This window comes from Saccoglossus kowalevskii, chromosome 7 (assembly GCF_978046115.1).
Source record: "Saccoglossus kowalevskii chromosome 7, keSacKowa6.1, whole genome shotgun sequence".
In the NCBI taxonomy this organism is placed as follows: domain Eukaryota; kingdom Metazoa; phylum Hemichordata; class Enteropneusta; family Harrimaniidae; genus Saccoglossus; species Saccoglossus kowalevskii.
In genome coordinates, this window is record NC_140647.1 from 3795276 (window position 1) to 3820633 (window position 25358).

General features: G+C 36.8%; 1 protein-coding gene across 1 annotated transcript; it reads right to left on the reverse strand.

Moving 5' to 3' along the window:
- Positions 1–1879: 1879 nt before the first annotated feature.
- Positions 1880–23415, reverse strand: LOC100371401 (triokinase/FMN cyclase-like). The gene is made up of 17 exons (XM_078007904.1): positions 23238–23415; positions 20969–21070; positions 19541–19645; positions 18981–19165; positions 18370–18448; positions 17860–17949; positions 14679–14713; positions 13143–13227; positions 12586–12675; positions 9837–9953; positions 8877–9029; positions 7026–7160; positions 4311–4414; positions 3485–3588; positions 3029–3062; positions 2656–2748; positions 1880–2425 (listed from the first exon to the last, which is right to left on the reverse strand). Exons 1-17 carry the CDS (start codon positions 23341–23343, stop codon positions 2273–2275), a joined length of 1770 nt encoding a protein of 589 aa, XP_077864030.1. The 5' UTR covers positions 23344–23415; the 3' UTR covers positions 1880–2272.
- Positions 23416–25358: the final 1943 nt, after the last annotated feature.

Sequence of the window (25358 nt, forward strand, 5' to 3'; positions counted from 1 at the left end):
ACTGTAATACTCGACGATAGATTTGTGATATAAAGTACTTCATCCAAACAATTCATCAACGATATCCTAGGTACGAACCTAGATAAAAAGGGAACCCATAGTAATGCAAGTATTACGTATAATCGATACTGAAGCTGGTGAGCCAGTCTCTTCTCAATTGTGTCTTTCACCATTAACGAGGAATTACGTATTTAAAACTAATGAGATTTGTGGTTGTGTACAATGATGGGAAAAATAACTCCATTCAATAGCAAAGATAATACTGGAAGAGTGGAACGCCTACCGTTTCTTTAACTCGCAACAGGAGAGGAGATAGGGGAGCGTTCGTCATTTATACGTATGTACACACTTTATTAAAGGTACATAGCAGAGGCATTGAAAATAAAATTTGCGGTTTTACCCTAATGATGGGAAAACTATTCGCCATGTAATATTAAGGAAGGGCTTTATCCCCAACCTACTGCCGTCTCGGGAAATACTGAAGGCCGTATTAGAGGACCCTGAAAGCAACCCACGTTGCAATGAAGCACACGCTCTTTATCTAGTGCGGTAATGAACACAAAGGAAACGGCACTGACAACTGAACGCGGCATGGCGTTCCGAACACTGATTTTCATCAGGCATATTTTTTGCCCGAATTCGGTTTCGAACACCTGGAGTTTTCTCATGTTGTGTCCGACGGTCACGAAACTAACTTCATCCATTGAGACTGCTGGGGAGAGGCCGGCCACATAGTTGTTGTGATGTATTAATTTATCAGTTGTGTGGGAGAGAAAAGAGGGCATGTCATCCATGGGAACCTTGACTCAAGGGCAATAACCCAGCCGCCCTTCAGCTTGGTAAATGTACTGTCATCCAGTCGAACAATAGCTTGGGGAACATCTCAGCTGTTTCGGCGTTCGGGATTGACAGGCATGGATTCGGACGGACATAGTTGGTCACGTGGCAATGATTGAGATATCTTAATTCCAGCAGCGTGAGCATTGCACGGAAGCTTTCGCATTGCCAACTAACACGTTGTTATAACGAACGTTCAAGTTGGAAAGGATACGAAAAATGTCACCTATTTTACTACACTCACAATAACAAATTTTACTGCGCGAAACCTTCCTAAACTTTCTCTTTATGCATGGGGTTATTTTTACAGAAATTAACAGTCACAATGTCTTAACCTAAAGTTGAGCTATATATTTGAAACCAACGTAAAGATAATGGCGACATTGTAAGAATAATCAGGTTAATTATGACATGTCACTATGATGCGCCCCACCCCGATAGAAATGTAGACCAAAAACCTGCACACGGTTATAATACGTCTGTACATCGAATAATCTACGAAAGACAAATCCATAATTATTTTTATTGACCAGAATTTGCGGTGATAGAATTTAACCAATGATGAGATTGAGCAGAGAGGATAAGGATGATTAGCCTTTTGTTTTTCTTATTTATTTGAATTTCATGATTGTTGCCGTTGGAAAGTGGAAGTTTGTAGTTCCATACAACGGGTTGCTGTTTCGATGATGAATGGTCTGAATCGAAACTTAAATAAAGTATATATAATTCTGAAGAAATACGTGATCAACAAGGAGTGCACGCTTCAATTTCGCAATTTTAATTACTTTTTTTGGAATCAAGTTTACATGGTGTAAAATCATAGCATTAACACATTCCCTTTATAGAGGGACTTGGAAGATTGAAATCCGGAAAGGCATTGAAACGAAACTCCGTTAACAAATATACAGATAATTAGAATCTTATCTTTGACAGCAAACACAGATTGCGCAACGTCAATCAAAATCAAAATGGCACCTAACGAGCCTGACAGTCTCTCTATAGTCTTTGTGGTTTGTTTGAAGTAACATTCAAGAAAACGCTCTCAGAGTCATCCAAAATCCTGGCATTTTATTTAATTCAAATTACCTCTAGAATGCCCGACGCAAGCCGCATTCATGACTCAATTACTCAAAACATATGCGGGGGCAATCTCCGTATGTGTACAACGATGCCGTGATCGTCCCACGGTGTTGTTACAAGGCAGGGTGTCGGGCGACAATTTGCTTTGTTTACAATTAACTGTTGTGGTACTAAAAATTAGGGATTCTTTGATGCACAGTGTGCTCTTTTCAGATCCCCCGCTCATCAGAAAAATATCTATTCATAGTAATTACTAGATCTTGTCAATATGACGTAATTAGTGTTTTATGTGCCATTGTGTAACTATCTGTCTTTATGAAAGCATATACGTAACACAGCACAAGCTGTCTTCTCTTCACTGAATTAATATATCATAAATAGCTGTCATCCAAATGGCAACTGCTGTGGCCCCTGGGTCAGGCTTGGTTAATTTGTCTTGACTCACATAACTAGCACGTCCTGCTTTGGCTTCCATTTTTGCAGTAGCTTCGGCAGATTCTTCGGCCGCCTATAGACAAGAAAAGACGAAGACTTAGGTTACTATTTTTCTAAGACGAAATTACACACTTGGCCCATGAGGCTTGCAGCCCCCTAACATTTGTAGGGGCATCTTCGGCGTTATTCGCCTTATTATAAATATTCGATCGACGATATTCCCTTTCTCAGATCACACAAATACGTCTCTCGTCACGTGTGTTTGTAGTGGATTATGGGGGAGACTATACATTATTAACCTACCCGCACGGCTTTTCCAAACGCATCCAGTGACGTTACGCCCCCTTCCTTAAGTTCCGAAACAAGAACTTTATATGCTGCATACAACGGGTCCAGCTACGAATAAATACATATCATTCCTATATATGAGAACTGAGAATTCAAATTACCGTTACTTAACATCATTCACACATTTTTTAGATTGTATTCGCAGTCGTACGTGAGAACGGGTCAATGATATCCGAGTGTTTTGTATAACCGTTTCATTAATCTCTGAAGGAAGTATTAAAAGACTGTTGACCACGTCGCTATATTTTGACCTGATATTGACCCGATTGACTATATTTAAATCATTCTCTTCAAACTAATGGTACAAGAACACCTAATGTGGGCATACCATGGTTCTGTCCCCGGGTTCAGCGCCACCATATCTACGAGGCAAACACAATGTCAACCATTTAATGACAATTACATAGCGCACACACAGCAATTAATTGTTTTTGTTTTGTTTGTTTGGTTACTTTGTTATTATGTTTAGTTTGGTGAAAATACAACCAGAGACCAAAAAGGCTCTCGAAGTTACAATTCAATGCAAATCACGCAAAGAACAATGGGATTATCATGCAAATCTGGTATCTGAATATATTTAATGCACCACAGTCATTTTGCAACAGGTTCGAATTTTCAAAATGTGTATTTTACACGTATATAAAGGTCGCGCATATATTCAATATATCAGGATAATACACGTGCAAATGAGCGTAAATTAAACAAAACGGATTAATGTGGTCTGCAAGACTCCCAAGACTCCCAATAATCCCAATAATCATAGGCTGGTCACAAGACTACTCACTTAGATAAAGCTGTAATGACAGAACCAAGGGCGTCAACCCAAGCATCGATGTCTGTTGACCTCTGCAAAGGCGTTGCGGCAGCTGTACACAGCAAACCATAGAGCTGGTGTGGGGCAGATAGTTAGAAGTAATGAAATGAAATGAAAGAACCAAAAACATCACTTAAAATATGAAGTAGTTTAGTTAAATTACCACCTTATCTGTTAACGAAGCATTGGTAGTCGGGGATGGTGAGCGGCAAATATGGCACAGTGGAAATGGTCTAGGCGGAAATACTGGCACACCGTCTTGTTGCAAGACACGATAATACAAAGACAAGTACTGTGTTTCTTTTTATCACTTTTAATAAATGTTATCAAGGCTGATCCGACACCAGTCCAACCTTTTCGATCACAGGAATTCATATTACCGATAATTTACTAATGAATCTACGGTTACAGGAACTGTTTATTTGTATTAATTTACTTACAACTTGTAAAGTACGCGTTATTGGTAAAGGCGACGAGCTTGTATGTACGAGATACGTGACATATATTTATTACTAGTAGTGGGCATAGAATGGTGCCAAATTAACAGCGTAAAAAATAAGCCAGTGATCCGGATTCGGAATGAGAGAAATGCTTGAATTGATTAATTGTTAGTACTAAAATGACCGTCATTCGGCCGTCTTGAATTAGATAATGGAATAAATGCATGTACATAATTATGTACGATGTGATGTGCGTGTACACATTGAATGTAGTAGGCCCAGGCCTAGACGGACGGACCTCGTATGATGAATTCATTTGTTATTAACCACCATAACAATAAGTAAGTTCAACTTACTGCCCCAGATGCACCACCACTTGTATTTTGAATTGAAGTTGCCATAGCGACAAACATGGCGTACGGAGTCATTTGTGAGAAAGAATCACACAAAGATAGTATTCCTGGAAAGAAAGGACGGCATATTACGAAAAGGAGTTAGTAAAGAAGAAAAAAACCATGATTTGACTATTATTCGTCATCAACTAAAATAATTGTTAGCATCTTTCGGTTGTGTTTGTCATTTCCTTTGTTGCCAAGATCTGCTGTCAGGGAAGTAGTCATGACAACTACACTGGCATGTTTCACGTTGCCGTTTCAGTGACATCTCAATATTAGAGTGTGCCCCATATATGAGGCCATATGCTCAAAATACAATTTGAAAGAAATATAAACAGATCAAACACAGCTAAGCTGTGGTTCCAGTAACTTCAGGTGAACACAATAGAAACCTTATTTGAGGAAAATAAACACATCTGTATTTACGTTCATGTTGCATATGAGAACTGTTGGAGACTACTACATCTATGCACATACTAACCCGGAGAAGAAAAGGGATAGCCATAGCGTTGACACCTGTTTGCGGGTATGTATTAGAATGTCGAAAACTATATTCGTGTTCCATATAGTAAACGTAAAATAGTAAACGGAAACATCTGCTGCTACATATGCTATACAATGGACTTACTTAAATAAACTACTTACTAATTAATAGTAACGTCCTACGAACTGTTACATTAAGTAACGCTGCCAGAGACAATACAAAGCACCCTTGTTTGTGGTGCCCAATGTAGCACTCATCGAGATCTCGAGTGTACGGCATTTACGCACGGATATGCGTTTAGAAGTTACACAATTCACAGTGACTGTGATAACCCACAATTCCACGTGTTTTGTACTGGCTGATAAAGTACACAGCTATCTGTAATTTTTGTTCTTCTTTTCTCTAAACTGATGTTTAATGTTTTGCTTGAGTGGTAGTGCTTTTGTTGTCAACAGTAAACCGAACTTGGTTTAGAACCATACTTATCATTCTTGGATAACTGCCTTTCACGAGACTTTGAGGTAAATTCGACATTCTGATCACACAATAAAATACATAATTTGGAAAAACTCATTACAAATTTAATAGTGTCCAAAATTGCGAGCAAGTAACAAATTTTGGCGAAATCAATGACCAATGGTAAAATTTATAGAGAACTCTGGGTAATTTAAAGTGTTCAGTCTCTTCGCATTAGATTACGAATTAGACTATAAGTTGAGAACACCGTACTGAAACAATTTAGTGACAGAAGGGTTAGTTGATTTCGAATATCGACATTTCTTAATTTAAAACTGGACAACGGAACAGCGAGATTATTCTATTTTTGATTATAGTACCGTGCGCTGACCATTATGTGACGCCGCGTACTAATTGGTTGATCAGTAACACGTGCAGCCCTATTATCAGACGATAACTGGTCATCCATGTCCAATGTTTCCCTGAATTTATAGGAATCATTTTAACAAATTCTTCGTGATTCTTTCATGTAAATAAATTATGGTTATTTTCACCTAAAAAAATTTCCTATCAGCGCGTTTTAGCAAGTCTGCTTGTGAACGTTCTGCGCGTGACTGAAGTCTATGACGCACTTGCCACACTGTAGGTTTTTTCATTCTACGGTTACAACTGTTCGTATGTTTTATTTTTTTGAAATTTAAAAAAAAAATATTGTCCATTACTGCGTGGCAACATGGCTCGCATGGGATTTTATAGTGGATGACGAGAAACGTCTGAACGCGAACAAGTGTGAAGTGAAACCGAATCTGATATGACGCTGCGGGGACTCTTGTTATTATAAATCACGAACATCAGAAAAAAATACAATGCCCCAAACTATCTATAGATCGTAATTTTAGAAGCGTTTAACGAGTCCAGTCAACAATATTCCTGTTTTCAAATGAAACATGATATACCAGCCCGACAATGCGTGCATACAGCACACGTATATGGGTTGGAATTATAGAATTCGTGGTCATTTTTTATGATTTTTATTTTGAAATTGTGGCATGTAGATCATGTGCGTAAGATGTACATAATGTTCAACTTATGAATATTCATAATCTAACTTAGCGCAAAAGTTAATGACAGACACCGTGATCGAGCTAACTTAATAGTCTGTTGCATGTCGAGCTGTGACCGCTTCGAACCCAGACTTATTGTTTTTTTACTACAGTAAATCTTGGTGATGTGAATAAAAGTCTTTATGGAAAAAAGATGTACATCTTACATATTTAGAACCCCTGCTAAAGTCTACTCACTGAATGAATTTTTTGAAAAAGATTACTTCCTGATTATGGATTCCTGATCAAGACTACTTCCTGATTCCCAATACAGACTAAGGCTTCCTGTTTGTGTTTGTGGTCGTCGCGCCGCGTCCTGTACACGAAGCGTTTAAAACACATTGTGAACAGGTCTGGTGGGTGCAACATTTCAAATATATGACTGAGATAATTTCTGTCTCTCATCGATTCGTCAACGTTATTTTCATTCATTATTCTGGTCTCGTCCGTGTTTTTTTTTATGATTTAGTTGAGTTGGTGAACCGATTAATGTTGCAGACTTATGTTGATGAAAGTTACAACCACATTAGGGTTGAGACAACAATTCTAACTTTGAATGAGTTATAGTATTTACATTTTTGATTGGCGTTTCATAGCTAAAATAAGACTACACCAACAGCCACGGCCACTCACCAATAGCAATCCCTTTCATCGTGGTCCCACAATCGTTGTCGCCTCCCTCCCTGTCGAGGTCGTTGAGGACGCTCTCGGATGCAATAATAGCTTCGCAAGCTGATCGAACCGCTTTGACCACCGATGTTTTCATTTCTATGGGAAAGGAGAAAGGTAGACATTTTGAAACAACACCTATCAATCCTGTATATATATATATATATATATATATATATATATATATATATCATGATCAAAGATGGACATTAAAAGCACCGTAAATGCTTGGTATTCTTTGCTGAGAGAAAGGTTATAATACAATAATAACAATGAGTAAACACAATTTGAGGCACCCAAACTGGTTTCCATGAAAGCAATGACTTTGTGATTTCCTATGCCATTAAGCCATATTCCGGCGGCCTATTCGAAATGAAAAATAATCAGAATACAGAATATTGAGTTTCATTAAGCACAATTTCCGAATATCCGGTGGTCACACGTGTTTACCGCATCCACATTAAAGATTTCATGGCAAAAAAACAGAACAAGACAAGAGATTATACGCCACTGGCAAGGTGGATTACCTTCAATCCAGGGGATAAACATATGCTTTTAAATGTATGTAATGCCAGACTAAATAATACTATGATATAAGGGCAATAAATAAAACCATAGCCGGAAAATAGTTTAAACGGAGCCACACAGTAGTTGTAAAAAATAACTCCTTGTTAAGTTTGTCACGTGCTCGCAGACGTTAACATCGACTCAATACGAGACAGAACTCCGTCATAGCATCTCCCAAGTCAACGTTTTTTGAACTCTCTATAATGACTTCTCCAATATCACCCAAGTGAACACAATATTTCACCACGTGCCATAAAATGGAGGCTTTTCAAAACTATGGAATATAATGAGACAGTAATATATGCATGCAACCGGCCTCTGAATTACGCATAAGTAAACTTGAAGTACATTAAATCAGTGTGTTAGGACGACGACTGCGCTGTTTAGTCTACTAGCATCTGCATGCTACAATAATACAACAGCGAAGGAGAACTGATATGTGAGATTTCGATTAAAACTTTACATTACACTAATGTATATACCTATCGTGTATAACTAGAATGACATGTCCACTAAATACTGGAGGAAAACAACTACTGCTGTGAAATCTGTATTTGGTTACATACAGAAATCTAGACCATCCAGCAGCTATATGCACGATTCACTATGCATGCATCATATCATGTACATGCCATCAAATGTAGAAAGAAAGAAAAATACATTGATGGCGGCACCCAAAAGTGTTTTGTAAGGTAAAAAGTGAAACAGTCGATCTGAATTATGCACACAGTCAATGTGTCCGTGAATGATAATTAAAAAAAGGACTCTATTTCACCGGGGGAACTGCGCCCTCAACCCCAGTAATGAATGAACGTACAATTGTGTGGGAAATGCACGGCTGCTGACACAATCACCATTTCCGAGACATTCTGTCTATACGCCGCGTAACTGAAAATTATTTAGTGCCAAAGTACTTAAAGAGGCAACCATCAATTCCCGACTCCTAGTATGATGAAAAATATGGCACAACAGGATTAAACTGGAAACGACCACCTCCCGTCTCTCCCTCTCGTACGGTTAGATCATGACAGTTATTTCTCTGGTCTTGCGGATGTCTTTTTTTCTTTAACTAAATAGTTAAATTCTCCCAACTTTTGTGCACGCTTACATGATGCTACGAGGGAAACTCGCCAGAATATCAAGACACAATCCACCATGATCGTTCAGTTGCCAGAACCACAGCTGAGATAAAGTAAGGCAGTGGCGGTAGTATAAAACAATCCCTGTGAGACAAGCTATACTCTATACCTTCACTTATATCGGCCCCAGCAGGTTGCGCCACACGTGTATCTTGTTCTTTCGGCGTAATTTCGGCGTAGTCTCGATTACTACGCTTCATTCCCGGTAGCAACGACTCGGAGCTTACGGTCTTCGGCCAGCCGAATGCGGTAGTTTCAGCATCTGAAATCAGATCAGTAGAAATCATCAGTGGAAATCAGATCAGTAGACATCATCAGTAGAAATCAGATCAGTAGATCAGCAGAAATCAGATCAGTAGAAATCATCAAAATATAATTTGTTAGATACATGGTGTGGCCATTCACTTTTAGATATGTATATGCTGACGTCACATGCCAGTTTACTTATTCCCAAGGTTCTTGTAAATAACCACAAACAAAGAATACAACTATGATTAATGGAACAACATTTAAACAAGTAATACATTTTCAATAACGTTAGTTAAAATGGAGTTCACTCGCTATATTACAAGAAAATTAACGTATATCGCGTTGTAAATAAATAAATAAAAACAATGCCCTCCCTAATTTAGGAAACGCATGGCTTAGCCCAAGACAAAACTATCGACAACATGATCAGAGAAAAAATGTATGAGTGTATTATAAGATTTCACACACAAAAAAAAATGAATGTTCACGAAAAATTAAAATAAACATTTTTATACAAATTTAAATAAAAAAGACGCGAACCCGCATCAATTACATTGTATAGTTTTCGTGGGCCTTGCAGAGACAAATAGTACAGAATAGACAACACTTTGCTGGCGTCGACGATGCAAACAATCATAGAAGCACAATATATATTTTTTCAGACCAGGGGACGGCAGTTTTCGTAGTACGTGTATATCTAATCTCTAATAAACATGCAAACACTATCATCGTATCTGCCGCTATATGACTACACGTCTTAGCAATGAATACACACGGAAAGCTTGGGTGAATACTGTAACATACACTGCTATGAGCTTACCCAAGCAACGTCTACGAGTCCCATCCAAGTGTAAAATTGAGAGCGCCACACCTGCCATGTCAAGTGACGTCATAAAATGGCCGCCATACACTCTCTCCAAGGTAACGCCTTTGTTTTCTACGTGACGGGAAAAAAGAACAACATTGACTGGTGGTAGTATATACAGACAGACAAGGAAAGCATTCGACTAGAACACGTCAGTTGTTAGGAGTGATACATTATATTTGGTCTGCAGAACCGGTCTTTAAAGTCGATAACAAATCGTCATTATGTTTGTTAAAACCAACACGGGAATTTGGAATAGATTTACAACATTTTCTGGTGTCTTATATTTTTTCCATACAGCTCTTTCTGTGGGAAGAATCCCGGTGAAGCTTATTAGACTTTTGTCTAGCAATATTATCTCCATATCGAAAGAAAATCGCCTCAGGTGCACGTGGTACACGTTGTGTAAACGCAAGGTCGTCGTCAATGGTTCATTATCATAGAGTACAAAATAAATTGATAAAACAACTTGTTCCCGGTATATTCTATAAATATTACGAAGAAAAACCAAAGCACAATAACAGTATTCGACCTTCTCAGTTAGTTTCCACTTCGTGCACATTGCTTGCTTGTGTGCGTTCGCGTGTCGGTGCGTGTGGTCAGTTAGTGCCAACGAAGTATTGTGTTTGACCAGGTATCATAACAATAACCAGTACGTGAACTTGAATTGAATGTGGAATTAATCTGACACACATTCTACAATGAATTATTTAATAACCGATCGGTATAATATAACGAATGATGCGCCACTTCAACAGATGGCTTTAAATTTCCATAGCAACAGTTAAAAATACAACTTGAGATTTCTTCGACGCAGTAACTAGTATAAGTACATCAATATACTAAAATTGTAGCGTCTTTTTGTTGTTGACCAAACAAATAATAATGGTTGTTGCTTTTGAAAGAGTTCTCTTGTTTAAAGTTGGTTATTTTATAGGGGAAATGCACATCCCAGTAACCGTGACTCGTAACGTATCCATGGAGATATTGTCATGGGAACAACTTTTCCCAATCAAAAAAAACTACGAATTGGTTATTTAATTAAATTTGATATGAAAAAAACATGTCGTTAATTTTAAATTAATTTTTTCTCAAAGATATAAAGGTAGAGGTAGCTCAAAGGTAGGTTAGGTGGCACTCAGGATTACTCACTGTCAAAAAAAAGAAATTTATGAACGGAAGACTGAACAACTCCCGGCCATACATCACGAAACACACAGAGGAGTACGTTATCTAAGTTAACATTATTCCTCAGCACGTAGTCTGGTAGAGTAAGCATTTAAATTTAAATACAGGCATGACCTCCGACGATAATGCAAAACAGACACGATTCTGGTTGTCAGTTTTCCTATAGCATTACGACCCCGCGGCGAAAACCAAGAGATAACACTGGCCACGCGCCGGCACTAAAGTGAAAATATATACGTATTTAATCGGTGGCGTGTCCGCGAAACTCCGTGCATGAAGTAGGCGCGTATATCTAGCATTCGATGCGAGTTAAGGAAATTGAATATACTATTACGTCAGACGTGGGTGCAAATAACATGGACGACTACGTCTGTCGCCTTTATTCCGCCTATATCACCAGTATCATGGAGCGACGCGGAGCTTGTAAAGACATCGAACAAAATGACACCATCAATCAATAAGATACTAGTACACGTAAGTTTTAGTCTACGGTTTTCGAACGAAACGGCGGGAATTACGAAAATCGCTCGCTTGGCACGACCATCTCTATCGGAGTCACGTGACCCGCTCGTAAACTCTAGCGTTTTTTATGTGTATGTGTACGTGGGTTTAATAAAAAAAAATAGCATAGTGTTTAGATTTCACTAGCGACACAAATTGTCTGGCTATCATTTGATGCGGTTCAGAATGTATTGAAGTTTTATTTAAAACGCGATCACAAAAAAAAACGCCGAGCGTCAATTATGTGGGAATTGATGACCCAATTTTCACGTAGTTAATGATTTTCGTGTAGAAATACCCCTCCATCACGTCAGGAAATATCCGTGAACAACGCATTTATATAATAATCTTTAACTTTCGACTGTAGTGTGCGAACAACGAGGTACGTTTAGTACTTCAACCAGCCAGCCAACGATCAATCGTATTTTCCGAACTACTTGCTGTTTGATCTGGGCTATATGATTTAATTGTTGCCATAGAAATACTTAGTTAGCGGAACAGTTTAACAACGCTGTGAGGAAGAGCTTTCAATTCGACGGGCTTTCAACTCTTCGTGTTTCTCACGTGTGTTCGTAAAATAAACCATGGAGCCGCTTGCTATGTAGGGATCGGATAAACCAACGTTCACTGGGGTTACGCACAATCAAATAAACCGCTAAGCATCACAAGCTACTACAATTCGTATCTCTAACATACGTGGATGCACTGTACACGTCAACAGGCGAGGCCCTCACCATTAAACGAACTGGACGAAGAGTTCAGCAGGATAAAACACTACGCATCCCCTTGAACGTACATAGACACCCCCTCCCACAAATACACACGCTATCATTGGTCAGAGGGCATATTCTGACATGTCATAATTATCAATAAATGCAGGTATACTTATACATTATTAATTAAATAAATAATGCGTATAAAACATAAAGAATATTGCGTGGACGTAGTTCAAAGTTCACCTTCAGTAATACTGCAATATTTTCACCTGGTAAGCATCCTATGCGAAATAACTTACCTAAAAAGGCAATAACTTCTTTAGCCATGACGCAAAACTCCAAAGTCGAAGTGCCGCCAAGGTTGTTTAAAATGATCGCCACCTTGTCACCTGATGAAACGCGGGAAATGAATACTTATTTTATTATTTTCAGATATAAACTAAATGACATACTATGTCTGCAGCAGACGCACATGGCCAAGCGTTTCCGGAACATCCCTTAAATGTCCCATTATAACATAGCAGGAGACTGAGTAATTATTAAGTTATCATTGACAAAGTATTTTATTGTAGATCAGCTTTATTAAAGTTGTTTAATAATCTGTTCTTCTTAGTTACGTTTTCATCACGATAGCAGAGACTTAAATGAGCTGCATGATATCTGGGTTATTACAAAAGAATTAAGCAATGCCATCTCCTCTCCTATTCTCAGTATCTGTGAGCAGACAGTGCACCTGCTACACTGATCTAGCGTTCAACACCAGAAAAAACCAAGGATACACATAGAAAGAAAATGATATTTAATTTCAGCTCGCTGATCGATTAAATGACACGTGGCTTACAGTGGATCGACTTACCCGCGGCAATTTTAATATGGCTGCTCGTTCTTGGGTTGGTCATGTGATTTATCATAGTCGCAGCTACATTCACTGCAGGTGTAAGCTATCAAGGAAAAGGGGAAAATGATCTGGAATAATTATTCGCAAGCAATACACCCATAAAGTCAACCCCAGAGGGTTGTGTGGGATGGATTTCTATGCTACACACATAACTCATAATGTTCAATTATACACGAAATTGTGTGTTAGAGATTCGGTTACAACTGACTTTTTGAAATAAAAAAAACAGCGTGACGAAAGGAACAGGTACCGTAGATTCAATGGTAGCATAAGGTTGCTGCTCTTATTCAAATATGATTCGCGGAAAATGCGAGCAAGCTCCTTTGGACGGTAATGTTTTCACAGCGATGCGTCAAGAAAAAACACCATCATGACCACGAGCACCCTCTTGAATTTGAGGGACACACACGATATAGCATAACAATAAATATTGTCTGCGTCGGATAAAAATACTTATTGATCTGTTTCGAATTTGTGCCTACCATGACATCCATGAACATCGATTGCCCCCCCCCCCCATCTAGAGAGACTGTGGTCAGAGACACAATGCTCTATACCAGGTTGCCACTTCACAGGCGTTCACGAACTTGTTATCGTAAAAATTTAAACAATGCAACTACCACGATCGATATACTTCAAGTTGCCAAATAACTTCATTCCACGCAGATAGCTCCAAGACAAACACTTTTTTAAGACTCTCTAATGCTCACTGATCAAGTAAAATCCAACAAAGTATAAATCATTCTGTTGATTCAAAAGTGCTACGTTTGATTTATTGACTGTCATAAACTTTTTACCCAGTAAGAATTCGTTTGTTGAAAACAAACACTTGCTGAAAACAGGCAAAGTGGTTCTTTTGGATCTATTTTCATAGAAGTTCATGTTAAAGCAACCAACGATAAATGTCTCATAAATCGTTATTTTCATTTGTTTTTTGCAAAAAGCATTTTTGGTGATCGTAGTATTTATTGTGATTTAGTGAGCAACAACACAAAATAAAGTCACACAGTAAAGAAAGGAATTCTGGCCATCAGTCTCATATAGGTACTAGTATAACGTCACAAACCGGTGGGTCTAGTGATTTCATGACTATTATTCAAACACATTCACATTCAAGACAAATTTAACAAGTCATTGTAAATAAAATAGTCCCCGTTTGCACGAGATATCGCATCACTGCACTATTTATGGAATGGCTCAGTGGAGAACCGCAATCGTTTAAACAAGGTAACCGCCCGAGTTAGCCAACGTTGGATTTGATGGCGACAAAGAAGCACGTGCGTTTATCTGATATAATGTCTGATGTATGTGTGAAGTTTGAATTTGAACTGCTCATGCACGTGTTAGATACAGCTGGATACGGACGAAAGGACGCACGCACCCACACACGCGCGCACATAGGTCAATCCATAAGTCCCCATTTTCGGACTACGTCTAAACGGACAGTAATAAATTGGTACTCTGTTGTTATACCACCTTGGTTCGTTTTCTCACCTTCATTCTGGTGACGCCAACTTCTCCGTGGATTCCTGTACGTAAGTGAATAATTATGGTATATTAGTAACTGTGCACTGTTTGGTTATGTATGGAATCTACAGTTATAATAGCAAATACACAGATATAAAGAAATTGCATTTACCATTCAGCTATTTTCTCCCAACGGTGGAAAAATGCATTTGATTTCCGAGATAATTATGTTTTTATTCGCCATACTTTACAAATATGTATACGAAAATACGTCTATTCTATTCTAAGGTCTATGGTTAGATTAAATGTAAGGATAGAATTCATCTTACAAGTGTCGTGTCAAGTCTTCAAATTGTCTACTAGTATTTGTTCAATGATTGATTAGAACAAAATACCAATGTCCCCATCAACGGAAGTTTGTTCTTAGCTGCCGTTATACCATCCAGTTAAATTTTAATAAAGATGAAATTGTTCCCGGGGCCAGTCTGTATTTATCAGTTTAAATTAAATCACAGCGCAACCTGTGTTGCTCCATTTTCATATATACCACTTTATTGGTCGTAACTCATGTTTCAAAGCAATACTTCTACGCCCCGCCAACCGAACATTCTGACGGCACATCTCTCATAATAGGGTGTCTAATGGTGATGTACTCACTAGAACTGAACCGAATCCGCCAAATCGGGTCACTGCAGTTTAACGGAGTTTCAAACCACTTTCTGTTCTAACTGTAATTTCTAAAAGCCGTCTCGACCCGGAATCGCACAGGCTAACTGTTACTAATCATACGCCATGTTTGAAATAAACCCATTAGCCTCAGGCTATCACTCTGTTCCAAGGATGTTAAGACAATTCTGTTTTAGTTTCCGGTCACGATATGGGTTGACCATTATAATTTTGACAATTTACGTATTTTTGAGATAAATATAATTATAAACTCCGATATTTCTAAAATAATCTGGGTGCTTTCACCAGTCCATGACTAGATTAATTATATTGTTTCATCCTCAGGTTAGATCAAACCCCAACCAGATTAAAATAAGATTTTCGTACAGTTGCAATTTCGTCATTTCTTTCTTCTCATTATTATTTTATGTGTTGCCCTCTGATCGCAAAATCTCCACGAAAGGCGAAATGCTAAATACAAATTATGAAAAAAATAAACAATGCATAATAAATAAAATAAATAATATAAAAACAATCCCACAAAGAGATCTTATTAGATTGGGCCAAACGTAATGTATGTCATTAAAGTTGATAAAGTTGATTACGGTTTCACAGTATGTTGTAATGAAAACGATTTTGAGGGGCAATAAATAAACTGCGTTAGGTGATGCGGATAGTTTAAGTAATTCTGTTCAAAACCACATCTGAGCTAGATCTTGATCCGAATTATATAACGCAGTATCACACACTTTGGCTCAAATGGAACAGCTGGGCCGACTTCGGTTCGAATCTTTGTTGTACACAATATTCTGTGACATTATGAACTTGAATTTCCAGGTGTTCAGAAATTTCCCTATATGCTACTGTACTCCAATCACTGTGCGTTCACGCAGGATTCTATCTGAATGAAATTTAAGCTCGCAGCGGTTTTTTGATTCCATGAAAATTCCTGAATAGCAAAATGATAAGAGGATACAATTCCGATTATAGTGATGTTCGAACACAAAAGAAAGTCCATAATTTTGTGAGTGGCAATATGAACGAGAAAATGTAATTTTTAGTTTTGTTGTTTGACAGTGCATATTGGTAAATATATTATAGCATTATCATTACGCCATTGCTGCAGATCATTCGCAATCATGTAAGTCATCAAGGGCCCCGTACCATGGATAAGTTGATGTTTTCGACAACGAATAAGGGATAGGGTTTAAAGAGAAGAGAAATTGTGAGGTAACAAATATTTAATACTGAAATCGGCATATATTGTTAATAACAACAGAAATTCGACAATCGTCATCTGTTCGGTTCGCAAAATCACGTTCGGCCGCTGCGTTCCATCTAGTACGGCGCGCGTTATTGTGGTAGCAGTTTTCAAGAAGAAGTCAAAAATAGCATTTTTACCCAAATGAGAAAAATATTCGCCCAAAATAGAGACTCGGATCGAAGATAGCGCCACGAATGAGGAACTGAACAACGGGTTTTTGTTTTATGATTTATACAGTCCATTAGGTCACTCTTTTTCCTGTTTTCTTGTTCGATGTTCGCTCGCTACGCATTTCGTCAAATCACCGGCTTCCAGTAACATTAGAAAATAACTTTTATGCAGAAGAGTTGTCAATAACGTATACCCTCATGAAACAGTCGATCCGCAGCGGCAATCTGGAGGAAACTATGCATACACACACACACACTAGCGAGGTCGTGGCCGGGCACTGAGATGGCGTACCCGTATGCCGTTCACTGGGGCGTTCACTACAGTTTTACTCTGCACCCGACCACACATCAGTCACTCACCCACTCGCAATGTAAATGATTCCAAATACATTCAGTATTTGGTGGACAAAAAACTAGTTTCTTTCTCATATGTAGCACAAAATTTGGTCGTCCATTATTATTTAAATACATTGGACTATGAACTGAAAACTTTGTTCTTATAGCTCACATATTAATTAATATTAAATTAAATTAAAATTAAATTAAATTAATTAGGACATGATTTCGCATCATATTAAAACCCGTGCTTTGGCGGATAACAGTGGCGTTCATTCGTTGAAATACTGGTAAACTTTTGTGCGCATGCGTTATCCTAATGTTTCAATTTAGATATAATATAAAATAAAATTTATTTTCAATATGCTCACAACATTATCTACATAAGCCTTTTAAGTAAGCACTGCCACTATTAATTATGGATATTTATATATGTACAGTTCCGTTTCATCCACAATATAACAACATTGAGCCGATTTCAATCACCCCCAAAAATGCATTCATTCGTTTATCAATGTTAATCGATTCGAAGTCATTCAGAGTAACGACCTGACTTAATCACATTACAAACTTTCTTCGATGGTAACTCAGATTGCTACATATAAAACCTTGCCCTCCGCCCCCCGTCTCTGCCAAAGCACCGTGACGCTCTCATATAGTGACAACAATTTCAATAGGCCACTTACAAACGGTTGTCTGCACGTCATACACACACAACAACCACAACCACAACCCGTACTGCAAATCCCGGTCAAAATGACAAGGCACTCACCTAGTCCTAGCTCCATCTCGTCGTCTCCCAGAGTGAATGTGGATCCAGATCCAGGAACACAGCATGGAGATAAGCCGACGCCTATGGTTCCTTAAAAAAATCACGAAAATGCGTCAATATTAGGTCTTTCTAATATTGTGGTGTGTCATGCAATATATATATATATATATATATATATATATATATATTCTCAGTTGTTGAAGAATACGCGACACAACTACCCCATGATATATCGAATCGGGCCACGCGCAGTTAAATCGAGGATACTTTGAAAACTTAAGCGAATTGTGTAACCTCCTAATTTATAGAACTGTATATCGATCACAATCCCTCTTTGTAATTGCAATGCTCCTTATATTATTACAATATTTCGGAGAAATAAAGTACATTGTATAAGTAGTTGAGAATACGCCATCTATATTTCTAAAAAAACAAACTATACTAGTTAGTACTAAACCTTGCGGTAGTCAGGTTTTAAAAAAGTTTCGTGATGAGCAAAATCGAGCTTACCCATGTTTTGTGTTGCTTCTAATGTTATTTTTACGATCTCTTCCAACGATTTTCCTTCTTCTGCTAATGTACCTGCAATCTATGTAAATGGAGCAAGTGTTTTATTTCATGATGTGATCACTTCACCGTCGCCTATCATTCCGGCGCACGAATCAAGACCCAGACGAGTCATTTATCCGTCTCCTAATCCATACATTTTTGAAGAGATAGCTCCCTTAATTATTCACCTTTCTGTGCCAAGTAGAGGCATTGTTTGACTCTTGGCAATTTCAAAAGGCAAGGCCTGCCATATTCACACAATATACTACTGTAGAACCATTTATTTTTTACTGGTGTTTAATTTCACTACTTTTGAGACTTTTTACCAGGTTTTAAAGTGGCATATTCATGTAGATTTAAATTAGCGGATTTTACTTATCAGTGAAAATAGTAAAATTAAAAATTAGTGAATAGTTTACAGTATACAGAGGGACTGTGAATCAAACAACATCAGGCTGTGATCCATTAAACAATTTCGTGTCAACTTTGAGAGATCACTGACTATGCTTTCATCTCCAGTGTTTCTAATTTATCACAATCGCCTGATGGAAATTACTTCTCTATATATGTACCTTATGTATAAATACAGCTCCACTCAGCCCACGTCGCCCTGCTGTTTTGTCTGTACTAGTGAGGGCGCAATCTTCGGCGACAGTCACCACATCGATTTTGCAGCCTTCGGCTCTTGCTCGTTCAACACCAATTCCGAAGTTCAGCCTATCACCCGTGTAGTTTATCAATATCAGCAGTGTACCGGCTGAAGATGGAACATAGGAACATAGAACATAGGAAACATAGAGTAAGATTTTGTGTTCACGTATATACAACATATTACATTGGCTCGTGTAGCCACCTCGTTATATCTCCACTAATTCAAGATATATTCAAAAAGTGTATTCTCATAATAAGAATCTTGTGACATAAGCTACATTTTAACTCAGTCAGAGATCGAAATTCTTTAAGTAGTTATTTCAAAATGTTTTACAGTATTGCAGTCATTGATATCGTATTGATGACTAACTCAAGGTCGCCATCTAAAACGAAGTAACAGTTAAACTCATGAACATGGTGGCGCTATAACTCAGTTTGAACAGTGCTGACAAACAATATACTCGAACAAAACTTCGCTTACCTGGGCAAGCAAGTGCCCTCAGAGCGGCCAGCACCACATTGGGTGGCGGAGATGCAAATACAGCGCCGGCAACGGCAGCAGATAGCATGTTTTTCCCAACGTAGCCTAAAATGTTGAAACATGGTCAGAAAGATTGTAAACACGGGAATACAATTGTTTTTTTTCTTCTGATTTTACATAGTGTTTATATGTTATACATCACACAGCTGGGACACATTTCAAATGTAACTGTACATTTCACATGGGAACATGTTTATAATACTTTTTCTCGTTATAAAATACCCACAGTCCTTTGTGCGTATTCACATGTAATGAAAATGTGAAAAATGTATTATTTTACTAAAAATAAGAACAAACATGATAAACTGAATATTTTAGTTTTTTTTTTTTGCTCAAGATTAATTAACAATATTTCCTGTGACTATGATCCTAAACAGTTCTGAATTGAACTGCGATACAGTTACAATATAATCATATATTTTTCATAGATATATTTTTTTTTCAATTTTCAAACTCAAATGTCCAGTGTGACTGAAAGGGCGATAGTTTCGAGTTTCTGTTTTAGTAGTTTTGTATTGTTTGTTGCATTTTCGTATTGGTGGTACGTACTATTAATTCATTGCGTGTGCGCATGTACGAACGCATACTATTACGCGCGTTACGCAAAACACCCGTTTATGTTTAAGACAGGATCGGATAGTTTTCTATTGAAACGTTGCTAGTCGACTGACATGTCTCGTTCTCTCGAATTAACATGCAACAAAAAGTTATGCGAATTGTATATGATAGGCAATAGTTTACGTGTATACAGAATGAATGGTTAATTTTAACTTTAGTTATATACAGTAAAAATATTCCGCTATTATTATTCAATCTAGAAACCCTGTGTACAAAAATACAAACTGCATGATGAATATGTCAATTGTACCAGCTGGCAAAGTAACGTGGTGTGACAATCATACTGCAACTTGAATCGCGCTGTTTTCAGCTGTTACATCAAGAGGCAAACTCTGTTATTCCAACCGCCAAAGTCCGTGAAAAGTGCTGGAACCAATCAAACGGTATGTGTACCAATAAGGAGTTCGTTCGACTTTACAGAAAGTGATACAGAAATATGACGCACTAAATTGAACATTTTCAATATATAATGATGTAAATATATCTACAAAAACAAATCTGTGATCTGTACTCCCATTCTAAATGCTTTAAAGCGATCGCTGGTTGATGTTTATTCATTAGCGGACGAGAATGAACTCAAGCCTGATGATTGCAAACATAAAGAGGTGTCAATGAAGATTTCTCAAAATATAGTCCTCAGAAAAAATATCCCGAAAAAGCTGGTAAGAACCTACCAATGCCTCCCCGTACCACCAGAGCTCTGATCACGGTACAATATAATATGTATAATATTCCACGAAACCTACTTACCAGCTGCAAAGGGTTCATGTCCAGACCCACCACCGCATAGCAAAGTCACTTTACCGGACGCTTTGTATTCTTCGATGTCTTCTCGCAATATTACGCGATAGCCTATGCATGCAGTACGAGAGCAAAGGTCAGATCGATGACGTTCAGTTACCCATCATACAACACAATGCGAGAATAATTTTCGATGTGTAAAATTTTGCCTATTTTTTGTTTGCAGAAGTGTAACTGTAGAAAGATTCAAGTTGTAAGTGCACGGCATCTAGACACTCCAAAATTTAAAGTGAAACTACGTACGAAACGTTGGCGACCTAAAGCCACATCGTGGAACGACGCAGTATTTGCGTAAAATTTATTATTTGAAATGCAAACATTTTTTCTAAACTGTCGGTCATTTTATCCCCAACGAAATATATTTCGACAAGATGATGGAGATCTTTATGATAACAAGTCACTATCAAAGATATATCCCTCGTTTTTATTTGACAACTTTCAAAAACATCTGTCAAGGCAAGACGAAACATGTTTAAGGACACGTGACAAATAAACCAACGTGGCCGTCACTTGGCCATTTTCAATCCAATCACAAAACAAGCAAATGTGCTAAACTATCAAGTGTAATGTCCATACAATCGGCCAAAGCATGCCTGTTCACATTTTGCGATTGAGTTTTATTGGACGAAAAATTTTCGCAGCCGGTTAAATTTCATCGAAACCCAAAACAATTGAAAAGAATATGCAGAACATCATGTCATGACTTTGTAGCACATTCTAAAAAAAATTGGAAAAGTGCGTCTGAGAAAGAGATAGGATACATGAACAAAGCTAAATTGCCACCAGTTTTGCATTATATTAAATGATTAACCAACCAATACAATTACCAAATTGAATGAAATGTCGGTCAAATGTCAATAAAACGAAAAATATGTATAACAATTTGTATATGTAAACCGTTTGTCTTTGTACCTATTTTGAAAAAAAAATCATGAAAATAAACTCAACATGATCGACCATCGGTATTCTTGAATGAATCACAAAAAAACAGACGTACTCTATAATCAGTAATCTATCACGTTTGGTCAGCACACCAATTATGGCAGACACAGGCATCAAAAATCTTAATGTTGGCTTACAAGCATACCGTGATTCTTATGTAACTAGTTCTGTATAATGGTTTACAATTAATACTTCAACGTAGAGATCTGTGCAAATTGAGAGTCTTGCCTACACTCACAGTTCTGTAGCATGAAAATCGTATTTGTTCTTTGCATTATTGAATGTCTGCATTTCAAGGCATCAAGGTACATCGGTGCATATTTTTCGTGTCGTACAAAACGGGGAGTTAACAATCTGTGGTTCCATGACCAAACTTGTGCCCATGTTCGTCAGTAACTGCTTGTTTCTTTGAAATTTGAGGTTTCCCAACACTTTGTGCACAAAACAGCGACGAAACTTTCGCAGAAACAACACTACAAATGGACATGAACTCACAGCTAAGCGTGTACCCAAAATGTCACAACTTCATTTTGAGAAATTTCAAGGAAAATATAAGCTCAAAAGTAATGGTAGGTACAACAACGTTAGACTTTCATCAGTTGAATTGTTACAACTCGTATAACTTGCGCCCTCCAGCGACAACTGCTCGTTAACTTTGTATACACCAACAGAGGGCGCCCACAGCAAAACATTGGCCCCTACATCAATTGCATACATGCACGCACAGTCACTAATACGCCAGAGTTATAATTTGTAGTTGCTACAAACAGTTAAAAAATGAGAGATGCTGGATTGTTCAAGTTATGAAAACATCGAGTTGTCTGTAACTCGAACAATTCAGCATCTCGCAAATGACATCGGCTGAGCTGCAAGTCTAGAATATAAAAGGTGTTTGCATTTGTCGTCTTGTATAGATTGTTTGAGTGAATAGGAAAGTAAAGTTGGGCAGTTTTGAAAATGGGGATGTTTGAGTGGTAAGCCGACGACCGAATGCAATTAACGTTCACTCTGACAACGTCGTATACCCAGTCACGGTGGTCATCCCGGGCGTACACCTCAAACTCAGCATAACCACATATGGGGGTTGTTCGGGGTAAGCGTTGTGGTACACGCTAGGTAACCTTTACATTAACACAACCCTTCACTGTCAATCGTAGCATGCACTCTGAAATACGATGTGGAAGTGGGGTTATTGTTGGTCGAGCAAGGGTCCCCAGATCACCAGCCGTGCCAACAAAAGGTTACCTTTAGCGCATATCGAACAGAAATAACGTACCTTTTAGCCGCTTCAAATTAGGGTGCATTGCAAGGACCCCATCTAACATATCATCAACACATGTTTCAGGGTCATTAATTAGGTGTTTATAAGCCTGGGTTGCCATGGTTCAGGTCAGGAGGAGGTAGTATTTAGTCCCGTATTTAGTATTTATCTGAGACTTCCGGCTCCTCATTGCGCATGCGCATTGCAAACAATAACCTCAATACATGACCTCATTGTATCTAGCAATGTTTGCCGCAGCCCTCCAGCCACAGTCCATATATCACTGATAGAGGGACTGTGCTACAGCATACACATATGAATCATCACCTTGATATAGGCTGAACATTTCTAGGGACGATTGCAATTTAATTGAGTTTGATTTACATTGTATTTCTATATAAGATTGCAATTTAATTGAGTTTGATTTACATTGTATTTCTATATAAGATTGCAATTTAATTGAGTTTGATTTACATTGTATTTCTATATAAGATTGCAATTTAATTGAGTTTGATTTACATTGTATTTCTATATAAGATTGCAATTTAATTGAGTTTGATTTACATTGTATTTCTATATAAGATTGCAATTTAATTGAGTTTGATTTACATTGTATTTCTATATAAGATTGCAATTTAATTGAGTTTGATTTACATTGTATTTCTATATAAGATTGCAATTTAATTGAGTTTGATTTACATTGTATTTCTATATAAGATTGCAATTTAATTGAGTTTGATTTACATTGTATTTCTATATAAGATTGCAATTTAATTGAGTTTGATTTACATTGTATTTCTATATAAGATTGCAATTTAATTGAGTTTGATTTACATTGTATTTCTATATAAGATTGCAATTTAATTGAGTTTGATTTACATTGTATTTCTATATAAGATTGCAATTTAATTGAGTTTGATTTACATTGTATTTCTATATAAGATTGCAATTTAATTGAGTTTGATTTACATTGTATTTCTATATAAGATTGCAATTTAATTGAGTTTGATTTACATTGTATTTCTATATAAGATTGCAATTTAATTGAGTTTGATTTACATTGTATTTCTATATAAGATTGCAATTTAATTGAGTTTGATTTACATTGTATTTCTATATAAGATTGCAATTTAATTGAGTTTGATTTACATTGTATTTCTATATAAGATTGCAATTTAATTGAGTTTGATTTACATTGTATTTCTATATAAGATTGCAATTTAATTGAGTTTGATTTACATTGTATTTCTATATAAGATTGCAATTTAATTGAGTTTGATTTACATTGTATTTCTATATAAGATTGCAATTTAATTGAGTTTGATTTACATTGTATTTCTATATAAGATTGCAATTTAATTGAGTTTGATTTACATTGTATTTCTATATAAGATTGCAATTTAATTGAGTTTGATTTACATTGTATTTCTATATAAGATTGCAATTTAATTGAGTTTGATTTACATTGTATTTCTATATAAGATTGCAATTTAATTGAGTTTGATTTACATTGTATTTCTATATAAGATTGCAATTTAATTGAGTTTGATTTACATTGTATTTCTATATAAGATTGCAATTTAATTGAGTTTGATTTACATTGTATTTCTATATAAGATTGCAATTTAATTGAGTTTGATTTACATTGTATTTCTATATAAGATTGCAATTTAATTGAGTTTGATTTACATTGTATTTCTATATAAGATTGCAATTTAATTGAGTTTGATTTACATTGTATTTCTATATAAGATTGCAATTTAATTGAGTTTGATTTACATTGTATTTCTATATAAGATTGCAATTTAATTGAGTTTGATTTACATTGTATTTCTATATAAGATTGCAATTTAATTGAGTTTGATTTACATTGTATTTCTATATAAGATTGCAATTTAATTGAGTTTGATTTACATTGTATTTCTATATAAGATTGCAATTTAATTGAGTTTGATTTACATTGTATTTCTATATAAGATTGCAATTTAATTGAGTTTGATTTACATTGTATTTCTATATAAGATTGCAATTTAATTGAGTTTGATTTACATTGTATTTCTATATAAGATTGCAATTTAATTGAGTTTGATTTACATTGTATTTCTATATAAGATTGCAATTTAATTGAGTTTGATT